Genomic DNA, 24678 nt, shown 5'->3' on the forward strand with positions numbered 1-24678 from the left:
CCAGAAGATTCTATCGACCATGGGAAGATGTGCGGGTTACAGTGGATTGGCCATGCCAAATTGCTCCTTAGTGACCAAAGATGTGCGGGTTAGGTGGATTGGCCATGCTAAATTGTCCCTTAGTGTCCAAAGATGTGCAGGTTAGGTGGATTGGCCATGCTAAATTGCCTCTTAGTGACCAAAGATGTGCAGGTTAGGTGGATTGGCCATGCTAAATTGTCCCTTAGTGTCCAAAGATGTGCGGGTTAGGTGGATTGGCCATGCTAAATTGCCCCTTAGTGACCAAAGATGTGCAGGTTAGGTGGATTGGCCATGCTAAATTGCCCCTTAGTGACCAAAGATGTGCAGGTTAGGTGGATTGGCCATGCTAAATTGCCCCTTAGTGACCAAAGATGTGCAGGTTAGGTGGATTGGCCATTATAAATTGCCCCTTAGCGTCCCAAAGATGTGCGGGTTAAGTTGATTGGCCATGCCAAATTGCCCCTTAGTGTCCAAAGATGTACAAGTTAAATGAGTTGTCCATGCTAAATTGCCCCTTAGTATCCCAAACATGTACAGGTTAGGTGGATTGGCCAGGCTAAATTGCCCCTTAGTGTCCAAAGATGTTCAGGTTAGAGAGATTGCTCATGCAAAATTGTCGCTTACTGTCCAGTGATATGTAGGTTAGGGGGATTAATGAGGTAAATATGTGGGATTATGAGAAAGGGGCCTGGGTAAGATGTTCTGTTGGAGATTCTGTGCAGACCTGATGGGCTGAATGGCCTCTTTCAGAACTGCAGAGTTTCAATGATTGTATGGCTGGAATTGCACCCTCCGGTCTGCCAGGGGAATCAGAGCGGGCCAGAGGGTGGACAGTGGAAAGGGCTGTGGACCTCAGGTGGGGTTTTAGTTTCAGGACGAGCGAGGCTGGATTATCCTGCCCTATGGTCCTCCGGGGGGCAAGTAGGGATAGGCAAAAAACACTGGCCTTGTTGCAACATCCCAGGAACAAACTTTGTTTTGAAGAACTCATTGCATCCGGCGTCGAAGGGCAACTTCGACCGAAGTATTTCTGGTAGCTGGCATGCTTCAGAAGTGGTGTTTCCAATGCTCGCTTGGAATGTCCCATCAAGACAAGTCCAGGAAGTTGTGTCAAGCAGCAGCTGTCCCCCAGACCATGTGCTCGCTGCCAAGTCAAAAACACAAAGTTAATATTCAGAGCGTAGAGCAAAGTTCCAACTCAATCTGCCAACTAAAACAGACCACGGCACACATCTCCCCCGACACCAGCTGGAGCGCCGACAAGGACCGTCTGTGCCACGGTCCGCTTGGGAGAATGTTGGCACCGCAGAGGCCACAGCCCTGTGGGTAACACATTGGCAGCAAATGAGATTCCATTCCTCTCTCAGTGCCCGTATCTTCCCGGTCTTGTTGGCTGCACATTCTATCTGGATGACCTTGGTAAATCCTCACTATCGGAATCTTGTTTTGCGTCCATAGCCTGCCGAGTTTTCGACGTAACCGATGCTCACTCTTTAACCCCAACCCCGTTCACACTTTGGCAGTTTCTTGTGAAGGGTCCTATGGCTGGAATTTTATCGCATCCCCCCCCCCCACCCCCCGCCACCCCACCCAACTCCGAGGGCGGGCGAGGCTCGGAGAACGGCATTCTCCGATGGCCTCGGGTGGGATGGTACGAACTTCGGGCAGACGTGCTGGTAAAATTCCGCCCTGTATTTTGGCCTTCTTTTGAAATCCTGCTTAATTTCTACCCACTCATCACAAGGCCGTGCGATATTGGAGCAACATCACGCCATTCAGCCCATCGAATCTGCTATGCCATTCAAGCATGGCTGATAAGTTCCTTAGTTCCATTCTCCTGCCTTTTCCCCTTAACCTTTGATCACCTTACCAATCAAGAACTTATCTATCTCTGTCCTAAAGACACTCAGTGACCCGGCCTCCACAGCCTTCGGCGGCAAAGAGTTCCACAGATACCCCACCCTCTGGCTGAAGAAATTCCTCCTTATCTCTGTTCTAAAGGGCTGTCCCTTTAGCCTGAGGCCGTGCCCTCGGATCCTAGTCTCTCCTACTAATGGAAACATCCTCCCCACTCCGTCCAGGCCTCTCAGTATTCTGTAAGTTTCAATGAGATTCCCCCCTCATCCTTCTAAACTCCATCAAGTACAGACCAAGAGTCCTCAAACGCTCCTCATTTGTCAAGCAAGGTCCCAAGCGATAGGTCCTGCTGAGGTCCTAAGTCATAGAATCCTGACATTGCAGAAGGTGGCCATTCAGCCCATCGTGCATACACTGACAACAATCCCACTAAACCCCATCTCTGTAACTCCATTTATTTACCCTTGTAATCCCCTTGACTGTCAGGGCTAATTTATCATGACCAATCCACCTAACCTGCACCACACCCTCACAAACCCACACACACACACACACACACACACATAAACATAAACGCACACACATACACATTCTCACACTCACACACAATCACACACACACACTCTCACACACAACACTCACATTCACACACACACACACACGTGCGCACACACACACTCAACTCGCACACACTCACACACACACACACAAACACAAACACTCACACACATTCTCACACTCACACACTCACACACACCAACACACACACACACACACTCTCACACACTCACACAAACACACACACATACACACACACACTCACACACACTCACACACATACACACACACACACTCACACAAACACACACACATACACACACACACTCACACACACACAAACACTCACACACACATTCTCACTTACACACTCACACACACACACACTCACACACACTCACACAAACACACACACATACACACACACACACTCACACACACACAAACACACACACACACCTACACACACACATTTGCACACACACACACTCACACATTCACACACACACACACTCGCACACACATGCACACACACATACACACTCACACACACACACACACACACACACACAAAGAATGCAAGACGGAAACAAACATAGAAAAGGTAAAAGTTCTGCCGGAGATGTGCACAGAAACAGTTGCTCACTCACTCGCTCACCCTGGGAACAGCAGCTTATGAAAGTCTAGATTAATGACTCCGAGATGTGAGTTCAAATCCCACCCCAACAGCTGCAGAATTTAAATCAAATAAATGAGATAAATCTGAAATTGTTATTATCAGTAATGGTGACCATGAAACTGCCAGACTGCTGGAAAACCCATCTGGTTCATTACTGCTCTCTGGGGGGACAGAAATCTCTGTTTGTGTCTGGTCTGGTCTAAGGGTGACTCCAGAGCCACAGCGATGGGACTGATTCTTAACCAGCCTCTGAAATGGTCGAAGGAGACACAGGAAAGCAGCTCACCACCACCTTCACCAGGGCAACTGAGGGGTGGACCAGGAATGTTCCCCTGGCCCAGGGATGAGTGAGGGATGGTCCCCGGCCCAGGGATGGGTGAGGGATGGTCCCCTGGCCCAGGGATGAGTGAGGGATGGTCCCCGGCCTAGGGATGGGTGAGGGATGGTCCCCCAGCCCAGGGATGGGTGAGGGATGGTCCCCCAGCCCAGGGATGGGTGAGGGATGGTCCCCCAGCCCAGGGATGGGTGAGGGATGGTCCCCCAGCCCAGGGATGACCACATCCTGTGACTGAATTGAAGAAACTGTCCACATGCAGCGGTGCACCCGTGTCTGGGCAGACAGACAGAAAGTAAACAGGCTGCCAGCGACAGACACACGGGACATACACAGTTCTTGACATGCCAATAAACGGTGCCCGGGTTCTAGGGTCAGCGAGCAGGCTGCCTGGAGAACACTGTTAAAGCCGCTGTGTCAGAGTGGCGACAGGGCTTGTTTTGTGTTAATGAGATTAACAGAAGCTGCTCCCCTTAATTCAGGAAGGAAGATCGACACAGGCTGATGGTGAGATCGGTGAAGATATCCCTGCCCTTTTTTTAGATTTTATACATCTCCAATCTATGTAGAAATGACACCTGTTTGTAAGTGTGAAACATGTTTTTGTGTCCAATGAGTCGGCTCAGTGGTTAACACTGCTGCCTTCAGGGACCCAGATTCGATTCCGGCCTGTGTGGAGTTTGCACGTTCTCCCCATGTCTACGTGCTAAATTGCCCCTTAGTGTCCAAAGGTGTGCAGGTTAGGTGAATTAGTCATGCTAAATTAGCCCTTTGTGTCAAAAATTGTGCAGGTTAGGGGAATTAGCAATGCTAAATTGCCCCTTAGAGTCAAAGATATGTAGGTTAGGGGGATTGGCCATGCTAAATTGCCCCTAGTGTCCAAAGATGTGTAGGTTAGGTGGATTGGCCATGCTAAATTGTCCCTTGGTGTACAACGATCTGCAGTTAGAGGTATTGGCCATGCTAAATTGCCCCTTAGTGTCCAAAGATGTGCGGGTTAGGTGGATTGGCCATGCTAAATTGCCCCTTAGTGTCCAAAGATGTGCAGGTTAGGGATATTGGCCATGCTAAATTGCTCCTAGTGTCCAAAGATGTGCAGGTTCGGGAGATTAGCATGATAAATACATGGGGTTAGGGGGGAGAGGGCCTGAGTAAGATAATCTGTCAGAGAGTTGGTGCAGACTCGATGGGCCGAATGCCCTCTTCTGCATCTTTGGGATTCTATGAATCAATGAAAATGAATGGCAGAGCAGGCTCGATGGGCTGAATGGCCTGCTTCTGCTTTTAGTTCCTATGCAATCAAGCAATTGAACACCACACCTACCCCCACCCCCAGGGGTGGACTTGTTGTTGAGGAACAGAGAGACTGTGTAAAGGGGAAGGGGAGATTGGAGCCAATGTCCTCACGGCTCAGGGAAGAGATCTTTGTCCTCAGGGGGCCTCTGAAAGGAAGTGTTGAGATGTGGAAATGATGGAACGCCATCATTATGGGGTTTCATTTTGACCGACTCAGGTGGAGAGGTGAGTGTGATAATTCATCATATCATTGTGGTCTCAATACAGGAGGAGGAGGAGACAACATGATGCGCCAGGAAGTCATGGTTAGGGGACACCTGGCTTTTTAAACCCTCTAATAGTTGTAAGGAGCAATAAGTCTTTGGAGGAGGAGGTCCCTTCACGAGAATCTCTTTATTTACAAAGTCTAACAGCAGTACGCAGAGTGCTATTAATCTACCTCCGGGATGTCAGAGGAACTGACACTCCTGGTTACGTACAAGGGTAAGGATTCTCTAATGGGCCCACCACTGGATCCTTAATCAGGGAGTTCAATAGGCCAACCTCAATGGCCTGGTTGAAGCCATTACATAGAGAAAGGAACTAGGAGGTCTGAGACAGACAGTTAACAGGTACCTGGATATGTCCTGACCTCCGGATATGATAAAGTTCCGTGGCAGCGTCTCAGGGGGTGAGAACGAGGGGCGGGATTTTCCAGCCACGCTCAATCCAAGCCTGGAAAATCCCGCCCGAGGTCAAGGGACCTCGTCCCGCCCACTACGATTCCCATGGGGGGGGGGGGGGGGGGGGGCGGGCGAGATGTGTAAATCCCGCCCGATTGGTGTCAGATCACCAGCCCACTGGCCCCGTGTCGCACCACCCTGGAGAATACACCCCCCCACCGCCCCCCCCCCGGCCCCCAGGGCAGCCCGGGCCCTCACCTTCCTCACACCCCTCACGTCTTGAGAACAGGAAATGAGACTTAATCCCACAGACAGAACGCTCTCCCCCCAGAGCTTCCTCCCACCCCAAGCTTTTACGGGGATCCTGGTGGAATTTTACAGAGATACCCAGGAGCCTGACGGAATGGTACGTAATGATTTGTAACGGTCGCCTGTATGACAGACCCTGACCCAACTTCAGCCCATTTTGGACTCAGTTATCCCACTGTGTGCGGGTCAGAAATCCTTTGAATGCCGCACAGTTCCCCCATGCCCAGCTTCGCCCCCAACATCCTGGAAACAGGCGTGTTTTCTCCAAGTATTTTATGCCCTTTAATTTCCGAGATTCCTGCTTGTTGGGTTGGATGAATCATGTGCCGGCCAATAGCCGGGTATTTAGAATCATAGAACAGCATCATAGAATCCCAACAATGCAGAAGGAGGCCATTCGGCCCATTGCACCAACAACAATTCCACCCCGGCGGGGGGTTAGCACCGCTGCCTCACAGCGCCAAGGACCCGGGTTCGATTCCCGGCTTGGGTCACTGCCTGTGCGGAGTTTGCACATTCTCCCCATGTCTGCGTGGGTTTCCTCCGGGTGCTCCGGTTTCCTCCCACAGTCCAATTGGATTGGCCATGATCAACCGCCACTTAGTGTCAGGGAGATTGGCAGGGTAAATACATGGGATTACGGAGATAGGGCCAGGGTGGGATTGCAGTTGGTGCCGGCTTGATGGGCCAAATGGCCTCTTTCTGCACTTTAGGGATTCTATGATACGGACCAAGACTGAGCAGAAGGGGTTTGTCTAATTTGGCGTCATGTTCAGCACAATATGGTAGGCCGGAGGGCCTGCTCCTGTGCTGTACCGTTCTACTGCTGCCTCACAGCGCCAGGAGCCCGGGTTCGAATCCCGGCCTTGGGTCACTGTCTGTGTGGAGTGTACACGTTCTCCCAGTGTCTGTGTGGGTTTTCTCCGGGTGCTCCGGTTTCCTCCCACAGTCTGATAGACGTGCTGGTTAGGGGACGTGCTAAATTCTTCCTCAGCGTACCCGAGCCGGAGTGTGGCGACCTGCAGATTTTCACAGTAACTTCATTGCAGTGTTAATGTAAACCTACTTGTGACACTAATAAATAAACTTTAACATTTAATAAGTATTTAGACATGTCCTTGCTCAGGCCTACAAGCCAAATGCTGGAGGACAGGATTACATAGAAACATAGGGACTATAAGCAGGAGGAGGCCATTCGGGCCTTCGAGCCTACTCCACCATTCATTTTGATCATGGCTGATCATTGAATTCAATATCCTGATCCCTCCTTCCCCCCATAATCTCTTGATTCCTTTAGCTCCAAGAGCGATGTCTAATTTCTTCTTGAAATCGCACAACATTTTGGCCTCAACTACTTCCTGTGGGAGTGAATTCACCACCCTCTGGGTGAAGAAATTTCTCCTCACCTCAGTCCTAAAAGGTTTACCCCCTTATCCTCAAACCATGACCCCGAGTTCTGGGCTCCCCGCACCATCAGGAACATTCCTACTGACTAGAATAGGTAAGCGGTTTGCCTTTGACCGGAGCAGACGCGATGGGCCGAAGGGCCTTCTTTCCGTGCTGTAGACCTCCAGGAGAGCGGCAAGGCCCCACAACCCTGCCAATGGCGGGCCACCTCTGGCCGCCGCAAAACATGGGCGGGGTCAGATAATCCTGCCCCAAACCCTCCTGGTCTTCCTCCATCTCTCCTTGGTTCCCAATCACCTTAAATCCACGTTTCTCCGGATCCGCACAAACATGATGAGAGCGAGGGCCAGTGCGGGGGAGGGCGGCTAATGAACCAATCGTGTTCGTTTTTCATTTTTGCCGACGTTTTCAGAAACGCAAACCCGAGACCACCCCCCCCCCCCCCCCCCCCCCCCACTCCGCTTCCAGGTGAACCGTGTTAGTCTGGGAACAGTCGGAATTCTCCATCACGACAAGCGGAACTCAGCCGGGGGCTATCACTCTTTGGAGACTTATTCAGTCTTGGCATCATTGGAAATAGATCTTGGAGGAATCCCCATGGGACCAGGCCTCGACTGAAGCAAAAATATTTGGAATACTTTCTGCTAGTTGACTCTCGGAGCTTTGTGAGAACTGTTCTTGCTGGCGTGAATCCTGGGCTCTGAGGGGTTTAAGTGTGATCGTGAGGCGTGTTTGATGGGGGCACATGGTGGCTCCCCACCCCCATCCCAAACACTTTCAATTTTTCTCTGAGGTAATTTGTCATGAGACCCGCATCATACTCCTGTCCATCTGTCACTCCTGTGCTCACTGTTTGCCCTCAAGCAATACCCGCTAGTTACAATGATTATTCTTGAGTCGCACATACTTCCACAAGGCCTCACCGATCCCCCCCCCCTCTCCCACACCTACCCCTGTAGCCACTTCCAGCCCTACAAGCCTCCAGGATCCCTCGCGCTTCTGGCCTCCAGCTCGCCCGATTTTTGTCAACTCTGCCTCTTCAGAGCTACACTCCTCTCCTCCACTTCTTATCACCGTGACCTCATTTTGACACTCGTCAAATAATGTGACCTCACACTCCAGTAACAGAGCAGCATTGCAACACTCCATATCACAAATCACAGGACCCTGAGAGGGCAGAAGAGGCCATGTGGCCCATCAAATCAGCACTATTTCTCCAACAGAGTTACTTGCCCAGGCCCTCTCTCCTGCCCCTATCCCTGTAACTCCACACATTTACCATCTAACCTACAGATCTTTGAACATTAAGGGGCAATTTAGCATGGCCAATCCACCTAACCTACACATCGTTGGGCACTAACAGGCAATTTAGCATGGTCAATCCACCTAACCTATACATCGTTGGACACTAAGGGGCAATTTAGCATGGCCAATCCACCTCACCTACACATCGTTGGGCACTAAGGGGCAATTTAGCATGGCCAATCCACCTAACCTACACATCGTTGGACACTAAGGGGCAATTTAGCATGGCCAATCCACCTAACCTACACATCGTTGGACACTAAGGGGCAATTTAGCATGGCCAATCCACCTAACCTATACATCGTTGGACACTAAGGGGCAATTTAGCATGGCCAATCCACCTCACCTACACATCGTTGGGCACTAAGGGGCAATTTAGCATGGCCAATCCACCTAACCTACACATCGTTGGACACTAAGGGGCAATTTAGCATGGCCAATCCACCTAACCTACACATCGTTGGACACTAAGGGGCAATTTATAATGGCCAATCCACCTAACCTGCACATCTTTTGGGCTGTGGGAGGAAAGCGGGGCACCAGGGAGAAAACCCATGCAGACACGGGGAGAATGTGCAGAATCTGCACAGACAGTGACCCAAGCCGGGAAGTGAATCTGGGTCCCTAGCGTTGTGAGGCAGCAGTGCTAACCACTGTGCCACCGTGCTGCCCCAATACGAGTGTGTTTGACATTACTCTTGTGGAGCACTTTGAGAATGGTTTACGGGCGCTATATAAATTCAACATCGTTGATTCACGAGCAGGAATTGAAAATACCTGAGGGAGGTCGGGGTGATGAAGAGCGTCTAGACACAGACTGGGATAATATTTATCTAAATATTGGGGACTTGCCTCAGTCTAGGTCAGTTTATTCAGGGGGAGTGTTGGGAAAGACACAATGCATGGAGAAGGTATTCAAAAAGCTAAACAGAATTCACAGAGAGTTGCTTGTGTTTGGAATTACAAATAAAGAAATAGATGATGAAGAAAAGGATTTAGCTGCACTGAGGACTTGTGAGATTGGCCCAGTAGCAGGGTGTAAATGGGAAAAGAGTTTGGAAATCTGAAGCACAAAGGGATTTGGGAATTCAAGATTCTCTTCAGGTTAACGTGTAGTTTCAGTTGGCAGTTAGGAAGGCAAATACAATGTTAGCCTTCATGTCGAGAGGGCTAGATTACAAGAGCAGGGATGTACTGCTGAGGCTGTATCAGGCTCTGGTCAGACCCCATTTGGAGTATTGTGAACAGTTTTGGACCCCATATCTAAGGAAGGATGTGCAGGCCTTGGAAAGGGTCCAGAGGAGGTTCGCAAGAATAATCCCAAGAATGAAGGGTTTGTCATAGTGAGGAGCAGTTGAGGAGTCTGGGTCTGTATCGATGGAGTTGAGAAGGTTGAGGGGGGGGGATCTAATTGAAACTTATAGAATACTGAGAGGCCTCGATAGAGTAGACATGGAGAGGATGTTTCCACTAGTGGGAGAGACTAACTCGAGGCACAACCTCAGAGTGAAGGGAACCTCTGCAATGAGGAAGAATACCTTTAACCAGAGGGTGGTGAATCTGTGGAACGCTTTGCCGCAGAGGGCTGTGGAGGCCAGGTCACTGAGTGTCTTTAAGACAGAGATAGATAGGTTCTTGATCAATAGGGGATGAAGGGTTATGGGGAGAAGGCAGGAGAATGGGGATGACAATCATATCAGCCATGATTGAATGACGCAACAGACTAGATGGGCCAAATGGCCTATTTTTCTCTCCTACATTTTATGGTCTTATGGAACAAATACTTCACTGAAGCAAACTAGAGCCCAGTAATCTAGCGACCTAGATCAGAACCACATCCAGTTGCAAAGCAGGATCCCTTCAAACTGAAAAGAAAATTGAAGAACTCTCTCTGCTTCCATCCCTATTATTTATATTCTAAACTTGAAGACAGGTTTCCCTAAGGAATGCTATATGTCCTGTCTGGTAATTATTTGCTGGATTTGGGCTCCTGGTGTTAAACCAATGGGATGTTGTTTTAGGGAAGGTCTATTCTTGGAGTTTAGCAAAGTAGATAGATTTGGATTGGGGGTAGGGGCATTATTTAAAAATACCCTCTGAGTAACTATTATTGTAATTAATTGTAAATGTCGTTCTTTACTGTTGCCTGTTTTAAAGTTTAATAAACTTGCTGTTATTTGAATAATTTAAAACAGGGAGGCGATGGTCTGGTGGAATTATTACTAGTCTATTAATTCAGAAACCCAACTATGTTCTGGTAACCCGAGTTCGAATCCCGCCATGGCAGATGATGGGGGAAAAAAAGTCTAGAAATAAGAATCTACTAATGACTATGAAACCATTGTCGGAAAAACCCATCTGGTTCACTAATGTCCCTCAGGGAAGGAAATCTGCTGTCCTTACCCGGTCTGGCCTACACGTGACTTCAGAGCCACAGCAATGTGGTTGAATCTCAGTTGCACTCGGGCATGGCAATAAATACTGGCCCAGCCAACGATGCCCATGTCCCACAAATGAACAGAACAAAATACAAGGCTAATCCTTTTTACCTATCTGGGTCTCATCTCTTTTCTCATTTTTTTTCCACATTGCAAAAATAAATAGTTAATGTAGTAGGGAAAACCCAGGGAGCGTGGACCACAGCAGGAGAGGAATGGAAAGGATTAAAGAGAGGGCGCTATCGCACCCACACTCACTGCAGGCAGGCAGAACCAAATACAAATAACTACATCTCAGACAGTGCGAAAACAGTCACACCCTAGGTGGGATCGTTTCCAAGGGTACAGCGACCATAAGAGAATTGATATCACTTATCAAGACTCCAAAAGGCCTAGAGGAGTCATTGTGCCTCTGAAAAAACTAATCAAGTATCTGAGAGATGGGACAATTAACACCCCATCGAAATTGATTTGACAAACGCAACACTTCGATATTGTAAATGGGTAGATAGGAGATGTCCAGAAAATGATCAAAGCTGAAGCACCCATGACAATGGAACCATGCAATGTAATCAAAAACAGAACGGTAACCAATTCGAAGTAATAATATGATGATCTGATGTAAATGTAACATTTTATAATATAAAGAAAGTGGTGTAAGAATCTGAAAGAACCAATGCTCAGTAGAGTAGCTCAGAAGCAAGGTAGAATTACAGTCTGCTCTCCCTCATGCATGTTGAATAAAGTCGTTTTTGTTGAAGTTCTACACGGTCTCTGAAGACTCATTTTGTTCATTCTCTCCTACAGTTAAGAACCAGCTTTCCAAGTTTCCCTTCCGGGATTTGGGATGCCCTTGCCTTGAATATCGGTGGGGTTCCAAACACATGGAAAGAGCCTGGGCCTACTAGACTTCGGTCCACACACCAGTGGAGGTAATGAGGGTAACCGAGCATTTCTGTAAGGGGATGGACTTGTTCAAAGTCTTCATTTCTTAGACTCACACTCGGGCCCTGGGTGCACTGAGTTCAAAGGGCAGAAACGCGACTGGGCAAAGCCAAGCAGATCATCAATGGACACTGTTCCCCTCCTCACTCCTGCTACACACAGGATTTTTAACGCTCGCATGGCCTGACCCCAATGTCATTCAGTCAACAGGAGTTCGATGACACACTTGCCTTTAAAGCAAGCGATATGTAATCTGATTCAAGTCATACTCTCCGCACTCCAGACAAGTTGGGAGATGATGGCCTGGTGGTATTCTCACTTGCTTATTAATCCAAAAACTCAGCTAATGTTCTGGGGACCCCGGGTTCGAATCCCGCCACAGCAGATGGTAGAATTTGAGTTTGATTTTAAAAAAATCTGGAAATAAGAATCTGCTGATCGGAAAAACCCATCTGATTCACTCATGTTCCTTTAGGGAAGGAAATCTGCCATCCTTACCAAGGGCAACTAAGGATGGGCAATAATTGGGGCTCAACTGCCCTCTGAAATGGCCCAGCAAGCCATTTAGTTGGTTCAAGAAGGCAGCTCACCACCACCTTCTCAAGGGCAACTAGGGATGGGCAATAAATGCTGGCCTATCCAGCGATGCCCACGAATGAATAATAAAAAATAATCCGGGTGTTACCACAAGAAGATGTAGTCCAAAGGCGAGAATGTTAGGTTGATTGGCCAAGCTAAATTGCCCCTTAGTGTCCCAGGATGCTTAGTTTATGGGGATTAATGGGGTGAATATGGGGGGTTCTGGGGATAGGGCCTGGGTTGGATTGTTGTCAGTGCAGACTCGATGGGCCAAATGGCCTCCTTCTGTACTGTAAGGTTTCCATGACTATGATTCTAAGATATAGACAAGACGGTCAAATGGGCAGGTAAGTGGCAGATGGAAAATGTGGGGTTTTTACCCACATGAGGAGAGACTGGGTGAACTGGGGCTGTTCTCCCTGGAAAGGCGGGGAATGAGGGGAGACCTAATAGAGCTGTACAAAATTATGAAGGGTATAGATAGGGTGAACAGTGGGAAGCTTCTTCCCAGGTCGGAGGTGACGAGGGGTCACGGGCTCAAGGTGAGAGGGGCGAGGCATAACTCAGATATCAGAGGGACGTTTTTTACGCAGAGGGTGGTGGGGTCTGGAATGCACTGCCAAGTAGGGTGGTGGAGGCGGACAGGCTGGGATTGTTTAAGACTGGGAATGGAGGAATACAAACGAATGGTCTAGTTGGGCCAATGAGCGGTGCAGGCTTGGAGGGCCGAAGGGCCTGTTTCCTGTGCTGTGCTGTTCTTTGTTCTTTGTTTTTAAAGGACTAATTTGACAAGAAAGTATTCAATGAATGCCGCGACGCTCGGAAGTTCTGTGGAATAAAGGGGCCTTGGCCTGTTTGTCCCAGACGGAAAGGCCTGTAAGTAGGATGGTGAGAAAGGCATGCGGGACTCTTGTCTTTATCAGACGAGAGGCTATCGGTCAGCTAGAGGCTTGCTCGTGGAGGCCCTGACCTTTAACCTTTAACCTCCCCTCTCACCTTCCGCATATTTCTTCACCCTGTGAAGTAACACTGAACCCTGGCAGCCGTGTGGAAAGGAGCTCGACACAGAGTCAAAACTATCCATTCGGAAAAAATAAGCGCTGCGAGCCTTCTAGAAGCTTCCCGCACGGCACTGGGCCGTCGACACTTTTCGGGATTGGAGGTGAAGGGTGTCGAGGTGCAGCGTGAGATGTATCCGATTGCCCTGTTTAATGATATTTGTAAAAAGTCTGACAACACCAGGTTTTAGTCCAACCTATTTGGTCCAACCTAAAACCTGGTGTTGTCAGACTTTTTACTGTGTTTACGCCAGTCCAACGCCGGCATACCCACATCATGATATTTGCCCAGGGAATCTCTAAACAGTTTACTCTGGAAGTCAGGGCCTGCACATCGCATGTTCGACAGCTGGAACCCATCGAGATAAAAGGCTGTGTGGACTGTGGGAATGCATTCTGCTTCAGGAGAAAGCATGCGGAGAAATGTAAGGGTGGGGAGGGAGGGGGGGGGGGAGTTGGAGGGGGATGGGGGGAGGCAGCCGGGAGGGGGAATTGCACTCAGAAGAATGGAACTTTTTTTTGTTCATTCGTGGGATGTGGGCGTCTCTGGCAAAGCCAACATTTATTGCCCATCCCTAATTGCCCCTTGGACTGAGTGTCTCGCCCAGCCATTTCAGAGTCCACCACGTCGCTGTGGCTCTGGAGTCACATGTAGGCCAGACCGGGTGAAGAAGGCAGATTTCCTTCCCTAAAGGAATATTAGGGAACCAGATTTTTCCGACAATCGACCATGGCCATCAGCCGGTTCTTAATGCCAGATTTTTAAAATTGAATTTATTTATCGCCAGTTGCCGTGGCGGGATTTGAACCCAGGTCCCCAGAACGTTTCCCTGGGTCTCTGGGTTACTAGTTTAAAGTTTATTTGTTATTGGCTTACATTAACACTGCAATGAAGTTACTGTAAAAATCCCCCCAGTCGTCACACTCTGGCACCTGTTCAGGTTACACTGAGGGAAAGTTTAGCAACTAACCAGCACGTCTTTTCGGACTGTGGGAGGAAACCTACGCAGAGATGGGGACAACATGCAGACTCTGCACAGACAGTGACCCGAGGCTGGACTTGAACCTGGGTCCCTGGCGCTGTGAGGCAGCAGTGCTAACCACTGGGAGCAGTCATCATATGCACAGCAAGCTCCCACAAGCAACAGGCGATAATGACCAGTTGATAGAGTGCTGGTTGAAGGGATGAACAATTGCCAGAATGCTTGGGAGAACTCCCCTCTTCTTCTTGAAGATAATTTGATTTGATTTATTATTGTCTCATGTATTTCAATACAGTGAAAAGTATTGTTTCTTGCGCGCTATACAGACAAAGTATACCGTTCATAGAGAAGGAAAGGAGAGAGTGCAGAATGTAGTGTTACCGTCATAGCTCGGGTGTAGAGAAAGTTCAACTTAATGCGAGGTAGGACCATTCAAAAGTCTGATGGAGGCAGGGAAGAAGCTGTTCTTGAGTCAGTTGGGATGTGACCTCAGACTTTTGTATCTTTTTCCCGACAGAAGAAGGTGGAAGAGAGAATGAATGGGGTGTGTGGGGTCCTTAATTATGTTGGCTGCTTTTCCGAAGCAGCAGGAAGTGTAGACAGAGTCAAGTGATGGGAGGCTGGTTTGCGTGATGGATTGGGTTACATTCACAGCCCTTTGTAGTTTCTTGTGGTCTTGGGGCAGAGCAGGAGACCATACCAAGCTGTGATACATCCGGAAAGGATGCTTTCTATGGCGCATCTATAAAAGTTGTTGAGTCGTAGCGGACATGCCAAATTTCCCTAGTCTTCTGAGAAAGTAGAGGTGTTGGTGGCCCTTCACCCACTCTGGGATCCCTTGCCATGGGATTTTGGAATCCCACCTGAGAAGGCAGACAGGACACCAGTCTAAAGTCTGAAAGGCAGTGTGGCACTCCCTCAGTACCGCACTGAGTTGGGTGCCCACATTTTGCGCTCTGGATGCCAGAGATCTGAGTTGTGAGCCAGAGCTCACAACTTTCTATCTCAGAAGGGTGAGGGATACAAACAGCCATAAGATGCCTGTTGTAGTGACAGCTCATTAGCACGGGATCTTTACAGTGTAGAAGGAGGGCATTCGGCCCATCGAGTCCACACTGGCTCTCTATTAAGTGCTGCCGAGTCTTATCCCCCAGAACCTCGCACATTCTCTTTTCAGGTAATAATCTAATTCCCTTTCGAATACCTCGATCGAACCTGCCTCCCCCATCTCTCACATTCCAGACTCCAATCGTCCTCTGGGTAAATAAATGTTTCCTCACATCACTTCTACTCCTTTTCCCCTTCGTTCGGAATCTGTGCCCTCTGGTTCTCGACGCTCTCCTGAGAGGGAACAGATTCTCTCTATTTACCCTCGGGAAGGCAGTGGCACAGCGGTTAGCATTGCTGCCTCACAGCGCCGGGGACCTGGGTTCGATTCCCAGCTCAGGTCACTGTCTGTGTGGAGTTTGCACATTCTCCCTGTGTCTGCATGGGTTCCCTCCAGACACTCCGGTTTCCTCCCACAGTCCGAAAGATGCGCGGGTTAGATGGATTGGCAGTGCTAAATTGATCCTTACTACCAAAAGGATTAACAGGATAAAGATGTGGGGTTATGGGGATAGGGCCTAGGTGGAATTGTGTTCGGTACAGACTCGATGGGCCTCCTTCTGCACTGTAGAGTTTCTATGATTCTGGGGATTCAGATTCGAATCCCGCCACGGCAGACGGTGGAATTTGAATTCAATAAAAAAAATCTGGAATTAAGAATCTTCGGATGAAACCATTGTCGGAAAAACCCATCTTGTTCACTAATGTCCCTTTAGGGAAGGAAGTCTGCCGTCCTTACCCAGTCTGGCCTATATGTGACTCCAGAGCCACAGCCAATGTGGTTGACTCTCAACTGCCCTTGAGAGATTAGGGATGGGCAATAAATGCTGTGCCAACCAGCTATGCCCATGTCCCACAAATGAATTAAAAAAAACCCTGTCTATAACCAGGATCTCAGGATTATGTGAAGTAAAGGACTTGGAGACCCTTATCTCATTCCTTTTTTTAAATTCACATGGCTTTCGTCTTTTTGTTTTAGAGCTCTCTAAATGGTTACACAAGTATAAATAAATATTATCAGTCTTGGCAAAACAGCTTTCCACTAACTGTTAGGAGCAGATAGACTCTCAATCACACATTGGAAACAATATAATTACATGTATGGGATGTAAGTAGTGGAATGAGTTTGTCTAATCTAGATCATTTATTCAGGAATGCACTTCTTTTATTCTCAGTCTTCTTATCTTATTGGTACAAGAAGTGTTCCTTCCTACATATTCTCCCCGCTCCCGGCATGGCGCCACAGTGGTTAGCGCTGCTGCCTCACAGCACCAGGGACCCGGGTTCGATTCCAGCCTCGGGTGACTGTCAGTGTGGAGTTTGCACATTCTCCCCGTGAGTTTCCTCCGGGTGCTCCGGTTATCTCCCACAGTCCAAAGACGTGCTGGTTAGGGTGGATTGATCATGCTAAATTGCCCCTTAGTGTCAGGGGGACAAGCGAGGGTAAATGCATGGGGTTGTAGGGATAAAGCCTTAGTGGGGTTGTGGTTGGTGCAGACACGATGGGCCAAATAGTCTCCTTCATAGGAAGAATTCTATGATTCTAAATTGCCCCTTAGTGTCCAAAGATGTGCGGGTTAGGTGGATTGGCCATGCTAAATTGTCCCTTAGTGTCCAAAGATGTGCAGGTTAGGTGGATTGGCCATGCTAAATTGCCCCTTAGTATCCAAAGATGTGCAGGTTAGGTGAATCCCAGCAAGCGAAGCCTGAGAATTCCAGCCAATAATTTCAGGTACGTCACATCCTGAGACCATTCAACCCAGCATGCCTAGTTTGGTAGAGTTATGCAGTTTAGTTTATTAGTGTCACAAGTTGACATACATTAACACTGCAATGAAGTTACTTGAAAACCCCCTAGTTGCCGCACTCCAGTGTTTTGTTGGGTACACTGAGGGAGAATTTAGCATGGCCAATGCACCTAACCTGCACCCAAAGAGGGAAAACGCTGGAAAATCTCAGCAGGTCTGGTAGCATTTGTAAGGAAATAAAAGATCAAACGCTTCGAGTCCAGATGACCCTTTGTCAAGATTCTAACGTTTGCTTTTATCATCTAACCCGCACATCTTTGGACTGTGGGAGGAAACAGGAGCATTCAGAAGAAACCCACAGAGACATGGGGAGAATGTGCAGACTCGGCACAGACAGTGACCCAATCCGGGAATTGAACCCGGGTCCCTGGCTCTGTGAGGCAGCAGTACTTACAACTGGACTGCCATGCTGTGATTCTTGGAGTCTGGCAACAATAGAACCCCCCCCTACAGTGCAAAAGGAGGCCATTTGGCCCATCGAGTCTGTACCGACAACAATCCCACCCAGACCCTCTTCCCGTAACACCACATATTTACCCTGTTCATCCCCCTGACACTAGTGTCAATTTAGCACGGTCAATGCACCTAAGCAGCACATCTTTGGGCTGTGGGAAGAAACAGGAGGAAACCCACGCAGACACGGGGAGAATGTGCAAACTCCACACAGACAGTGACCCAAGCCGGGAATCGAACCTGGGTCCCTGGCGCTGTGAGGCAGCAGTGCTAACCATCCTTGTAGTCCCACTCCTCAGCTCCTTCACTATTACCCACCGCGATTCTTCCCTCTTCAAGATTCTACCCAGTTTTCTGTTTGAAGTTACGATTGAATTTGCTTACACTGCTTTTTCTCACAGCAACCAGCTGTGTGTAGAACGAAATGTATTTTTAATGCAGCCTCATGTTCTTGTGACAATGTGTCTGGCAGAGAGACAATGACCGGGGAGGGGGGACACGTACAATGTTCGGAGTGTTCGCAGCTCCGGAGGCTGTGGGTAAATTAGCCATCGCCCACACACATGAATAAGTTAGGCAAATGAGTGTCAGCATGATGACTTAAACCTATTCAACCGTCCGCACCCCCGCGTAACGGGCAAGCGAGGAATGTAATTGTCTGAAAGGCAAATAGAACTTGACTTGCCTCAACACCTCAGGAAGTCTCCAACTGCTTTACGCACCGACATACAAACAGGAGTAGGCCATTCGGCCCGTCGAGCCTATTCCACCCTCATGCTCAGGACAAAGGACCAAGTTATCCCACATCTGTTGGGGGCGCCAAGTTGGCACAGTGGTGAGCACTGCTGCCTCACAGCACCAAGGGCCCGGGTTCAATTCCCGGCCTTGGGTCACAGCCTGTGTAGAATTTGTACGTTCTCCCCGTGTCTGCGTGGGTTTCCTCCCATTTCTTCCCACAGTCTGAAGGACGCACTGGTTAAGTGGATTGGCTATTCTAAATCGCCCCTTAGTGAAAGGGGGATTAGTAGGCTAAACACACGTGGTTATGGGAATAGAGTGTGGTATAGGCTTGATGGGCTGAATGGCCTCCTCCTGTACTGTAGGCTTTTAACAATTTTATTGCTGTCAGACTCTTAGAGTCACTGCACGGTGGCACAGTGGTTAGCACTGCTGCCCCACAGCGCCAGGGACCCGGGTTCGATTCCCGGTTTGAGTCACTGCCTGTGTGGGACCTGCACGTTCTCCCCGTGTCTGCGTGGGTTTCCTCTGGGTGCTCCGGTTTCCTCCCATAGCCCAAAGATGTGCGGATTAGATTGAGTGGCCGTGCTAAATTGCGCCTTAGTGTCAGGATAAGTATGTGGTGTTATGGGAATAAGGTCTGGGTGGGATTGTTATTAGTGCAGATTCAATGGGCCGAATGGCCTTCTTCTGTACCGTAGGGATTCTATGACTCACTCAATACGACTAGGCCTGCTCTGATATGGCCTCAACGGCCTTTTCCCGCCTCCCCTCAATACAGCCAATGATTTTGATTTGATTTATTATTGTCACGTGTATTGGGATACAGTGAAAATTATTGTGTTTTGCGCACTATACAGGCAGAGCATACCATTCATAGAGAAGGAAAGGAGAGAGTGCCGAATGTAGTGTTACAATCACAGCTTGGGTGCAGAGAAAGATCAACTTAATGCGAGGTAGGTCCATTCAAAAGTCTGATGGCAGCAGGGAAGAAGCTGTTCTTGAGTCGGTCGGTACGTGACCTCAGCCTTTTGTATCTTTTTCCTGACGGAAGAAGGTGGAAGAGAGAATGTCCGGGCTGTGTGGGGTCGTTGATTACGCTGGCTGCTTTTCCTGAGGCAGCGGGAAGTCTAGACGGGGTCAATGGATGGGAGGCTGCTTTGCCTGATGGACTGGGCTACGTACACGAGCCTTTGTAGTTTGGGTCTTGGGCAGAGCAGGAGCCCAGACCAATCCGTGATACAACCAGAAAGGCTGCTTTCTGAAGTGGAGTCACTGTCGGAATTGCAGCAAATAATAGGTACACAGCAAGATCCCACCAACAGTAGTGTTAAAAAAAAGATCAGATGATCTGTCTTGGGAGATGTTCGGTAAGGAAGATGCATTTATCCCAGGCACCAGGCAGGACTCTCCATCTCTCTTCAGCAACAGTGCTACGGAACCTCGAATCTTTCCAAGCAGGATCTTTGTTCAAGGTCTCATACGAGAGACGGCACTTCTGATAAACTTAGCCGAAATTTATTGCTCGAGTCTTTGAAGTAGGACTTAACCAAACAACCTATTGACTCTGAGGCAAGAGTCCTACACAGCAAGTGATTGCCAATCCTTAACGGGAATTCCAAGCTGAATGAGTCATAAGAGACATTTGGGAATTGGTAATGACAGAATCAGAGAGTCACAGAATCCCCCACAGTGCTGAAAGAGGCCATTCAGCCCATTAAGTCTGTGCCGACTCCCTGAAAGACAGGTCCATCCCTTCCACCCTATCCCCATAACTCCACATGTTTTAGCATGGCCAATCCACATAACCTGCACATGTGGGATCACGGGGACAGTTTGGGTGGGGTTATTGTCTGTACAGGCTTGATGGGTCAAATGGTCTCCTTCTGCACTGTCGGGATTCTATGATTTTATCTTTGGACACTAAGGGGCAATTTAGCATGGCCAATCCACCTAACCTACACATCTTTGGACACTAAGGGGTAATTTTGCACGGCCAATCTACTTAACCTGCACATCTTTGGACACTAAGGGCAATTTAGCATGGCCAATCCATCTAAGCTGCATACCTTTGGACACTAAGAGGCAATTTAGCATGACCAATCCCCCTAACCTACACATCTTTGGACGCTAAGGGCCAATTTAGCATGGCCAATCCACCTAACCTGCACATCTTTGGACACTAAGGGGCAATTTAGCATGGCCAATCCACCCTAACCTGCACATCTTTGGACACTAAGGGGCAATTTAGCATGGCCAATCCACCCTAACCTGCACATCTTTGGACACTAAGGGGCAATTTAGCATGACCAATCCATCTAAGCTGCATACCTTTGGACACTAAGAGGCAATTTAGCATGACCAATCCCCCTAACCTACACATCTTTGGACACTAAGGGGCAATTTAGCATGGCCAATCCACCTAACCTACACATCTTTGGACACTAAGGGGCAATTTAGCATGGCCAATCCACCAAACCTTTCAACTGTGGGAGGAGACTGGAGCACCCGGAGGAAATCCATGCAGACACGGGGACAACATGCAGACTCTGCACAGACAGTGACCTGAGCTGGGAATCGAACCCGGGTCCCTGGTGCTGTGAGGCTGCAGTGCTAACCCACTATGCCACTCTGCCATCCCTAAACCTGTGACTTGACCAACTGCAGTCAGCAGCGGATCATAGTGGGGGAGGTGGTGGGGGGGGGTGCAATTGTAATGTTGGGATATGGTGAGAGAGCATTGTGTCCCAATGTGAGAGTGTGTGAGTGTGTCAGGGTATCAGAAATCGGCTGAGAGTGTGCGGCTGCCTGACTGAGGGGGTTTGCCAGACCATTTGTTGACAGCCCAGAAATACAAGGCTTGATTCCCACGGAGAGAGCAACACATTCCGGAGGCAGTTCCTGGGCAGAACAGAGACTCTGCATCTTGTCACAGTATTTACAATGAAAATGATTTAATTCTTTTATCCGGCCCCAGGGAAGCTGCAATTTCTCACTATCAATAGAGGTGGTCTCACTGAAAAATCTTATTGAAATGTGTTTTTAAATATTTACTCACTCACACACACACTCTCACACACATTCTCACACATACTCGCATGCACTGACACACTCTCACATACTCTCATGTGCACTCACACACACTCGTGTGCACTCACACACTCTCACACACACTCGCATGCACTCACACATTCTCACATACTCTCATGTGCACTCACACACACTCGTGTGCACTCACACACTCTCACACACCCGCGTGCACTCACACTCTCACACACATTCTCACACACACTCACATGCACTCACACACTCTCACACACACTCGCGTGCACTCACACACTCTCACATACTCTCATGTGCACTCACACACACTCGTGTGCACTCACACACTCTCACACACCCGCGTGCACTCACACTCTCACACACATTCTCACACACACTCGCGTGCACTCACACACTCTCACATAACTCTCATGTGCACTCACACACACTCGTGTGCACTCACACACTCTCACACACCCGCGTGCACTCACACACTCTCACACACTCGCGTGCACTTACACACTCTCACACACACTCGCGCGCACTCACACACTCTCACACACACTCGTGTGCACTCACACACTCACACACACTCGCACGCACTCACACACGCACACACTCGCGCGCACTCACACACTCGCGCGCACTCACACACTCTCACATACTTTCATGTGCACTCACACACACTCGTGTGCACTCACACACTCACGCACACTCACACACTCTCACATACTTTCATGTGCACTCACACACACTTGCGTGCACTCACACACTCTCACACACATTCGCGTGCACTCACACACTCTCACACACACTCGCGCGCACTCACACACTCTCACACACATTCGCGTGCACTCACACACTCTCACACACACTCGCGCGCACTCACACACTCTCACACACACTCGCGCGCACTCACACACTCTCACACACACTCGCGCGCACTCACACACTCTCACATACTTTCTTGTGCACTCACACACACTTGCGTGCACTCACACACTCTCACATACATTCGCGTGCACTCACACACTCTCACACACACTTGCGTGCACTCACACACTCTCACACACATTCGCGTGCACTCACACACTCTCACACACACTTGCATGCACTCACACACACTTGTGTGCACTCACACACACTCACGCACACTCACACACTCTCACACACACTTGCATGCACTCACACACTCTCACACACACTTGTGTGCACTCACACACACTTGTGTGCACTCACACACTCGCGCACACTCACACACTCTCACACACACTTGCATGCGCTCACACACTCTCACACACACCTGCGTGCACTCACGCAGACTTGCGTGCACTCACACACTCGCGCACAGTCACACTCTCACACACACTCGCGTGCACTCACACACTCTCACACACACTCGCGCGTACTCACACACTCTCACACACACTTGCACGCACTCACACACTCTCACACACACTCGCGCGTACTCACACACTCTCACACACACTCACGTGCACTGACACACTCTCACACACACTCTCGCACACTCACACACTCTCACACCTACTCGCGCGCACTCACACACCCACTTGCACGCACTACACACACACGTGTGCACTACACACACGCGTGCACTCACACACTCTCGCACACACTCACGCTCGCTCACGCACTCTCACACACACTCACACACACACACATACTCCAACAACTGTTCGGGTACACTGAGGGAGAATTTAGCACGGCCAATGCACCCTAACCAGCATGTCTTTCAGACTGTGGGAGGAAACCAGAGGAAACCCATGCAGACATGGTGAGAACATGCAGACTCTGCATAGACAGTGACCCAAGCTGGTAATCAAACTGGATCCCTGGCGCCGTGAGGCAGCAGTGCCACCATGTTGCTCTATAGGTGAAAGGATTTTCCATTTTATCCATTAACCAGGTGTGGGCATCGCTGGCTGGGCCCAGCATTGGATGCTCATCCTTCAATTGGCCCTTGAGAAGGTGGTGGTGGTGGGCCGCCTTCTTGAACGATGTCCATGAAGTGTAGGTACACCCACAGTGCTGTTAGGGAGGGAGGTCTGGAATTTTGACCCAGAGACAGTGAGGGAACGGAGATGGAAGATGGGGGCAGATGCCGTCAGGTGCGTGGCACATTCACGGGTGGCGTGTGAGAAGGAGCCACTTGGATCAGCAACCAGGGTACATTCCACGGCTCAGGAACCTTAAACCTGGACATGTAAGTACCTGCCGAGGATGCAATAAAATAAGCAGCAGTTTTTATAACTTCCGTGCCTGCTTTCTGGAGATAGAAAGTGCCTTTTGTTGGCTCCCTGGGCAAAACCAAGATCACACTGACCTCAGGAATGTTTAGGCATTAATCTCCTCTCTACCTGGGCCAGACGGGATAAATCATTGGAGGTTAATGGGAGATTCTGACTGATTGCTGGCATTCAGGTCGAAGAGTTCTACCCTGGGATTCTCAATAAACAAACGTTGATGTTCTCCAGTCCGGACTTACATTCCAGCGGCACAGATTTCTCCTTGGCACTGCCTGACTTCGTTTCAGGATTAACACAATGTGCGGCATGGTGGCGCAGTGGTTAGCACCGCTGCCTCACAGCGTCAGGAGACCCGGGTTCAATCCCGGCCTTGGGTCACTGTCTGAGCGGAGTTTGCATGTTCTCCCCGTGTCTGTGTGGGTTTCCTCCCACAGTCCAAAAGACGTGCTGGTTAGGGTGCATTGGCCGTGCTAAATTCTCCCCTAGCGTACCCGAACAGGCGCCGGAGTGTGGCAACCAGGGGATTTTCACAGTAACTTCTTTGCGGTGTTAATGTAAACTTACTTGTGACACTTTTTTTATTTATTTGTGGGACATGGGGTGTCGGTGGCTGGCCCAGTGTTTGTTGCCCCTAGAGGGCAGTTGAGAGTCAACCACATTGCTGTGGGTCTGGAGTCACATGTAGGCCAGACCGGGTAAGGATGGCAGATTTCCTTCCCTAAAGGACATTAGTGAATCAGATGGGTTTTTTTATGAGAATGGTTTCATGATCATCAGTAGACTTTTAATTTCAGATTTTTTTTATTGAATGCAAACTCCACCATCTGCCGTG

At 49.2% G+C, this 24678-nt stretch overlaps 1 protein-coding gene across 1 annotated transcript in view; it reads left to right on the forward strand.

Moving 5' to 3' along the window:
- The first annotated feature begins 13731 nt into the window (after positions 1-13731).
- LOC145361570 (ras-related C3 botulinum toxin substrate 1-like) overlaps positions 13732-24678 on the forward strand; it is a 66203-nt gene continuing 55256 nt past the window's right edge. Inside the window, exon 1 of the mRNA XM_080217406.1 lies at positions 13732-13873. Within this exon, the coding sequence (XP_080073532.1) occupies positions 13872-13873 (2 nt within the window). The 5' untranslated portion in view covers positions 13732-13871. The remainder of the gene's footprint in view (positions 13874-24678) is intronic.

The sequence above is a fragment of the Carcharhinus amblyrhynchos genome, chromosome 35, assembly GCF_965287045.1.
Source record: "Carcharhinus amblyrhynchos chromosome 35, sCarAmb.v2.hapA, whole genome shotgun sequence".
Lineage (NCBI taxonomy): Eukaryota > Metazoa > Chordata > Chondrichthyes > Carcharhiniformes > Carcharhinidae > Carcharhinus > Carcharhinus amblyrhynchos.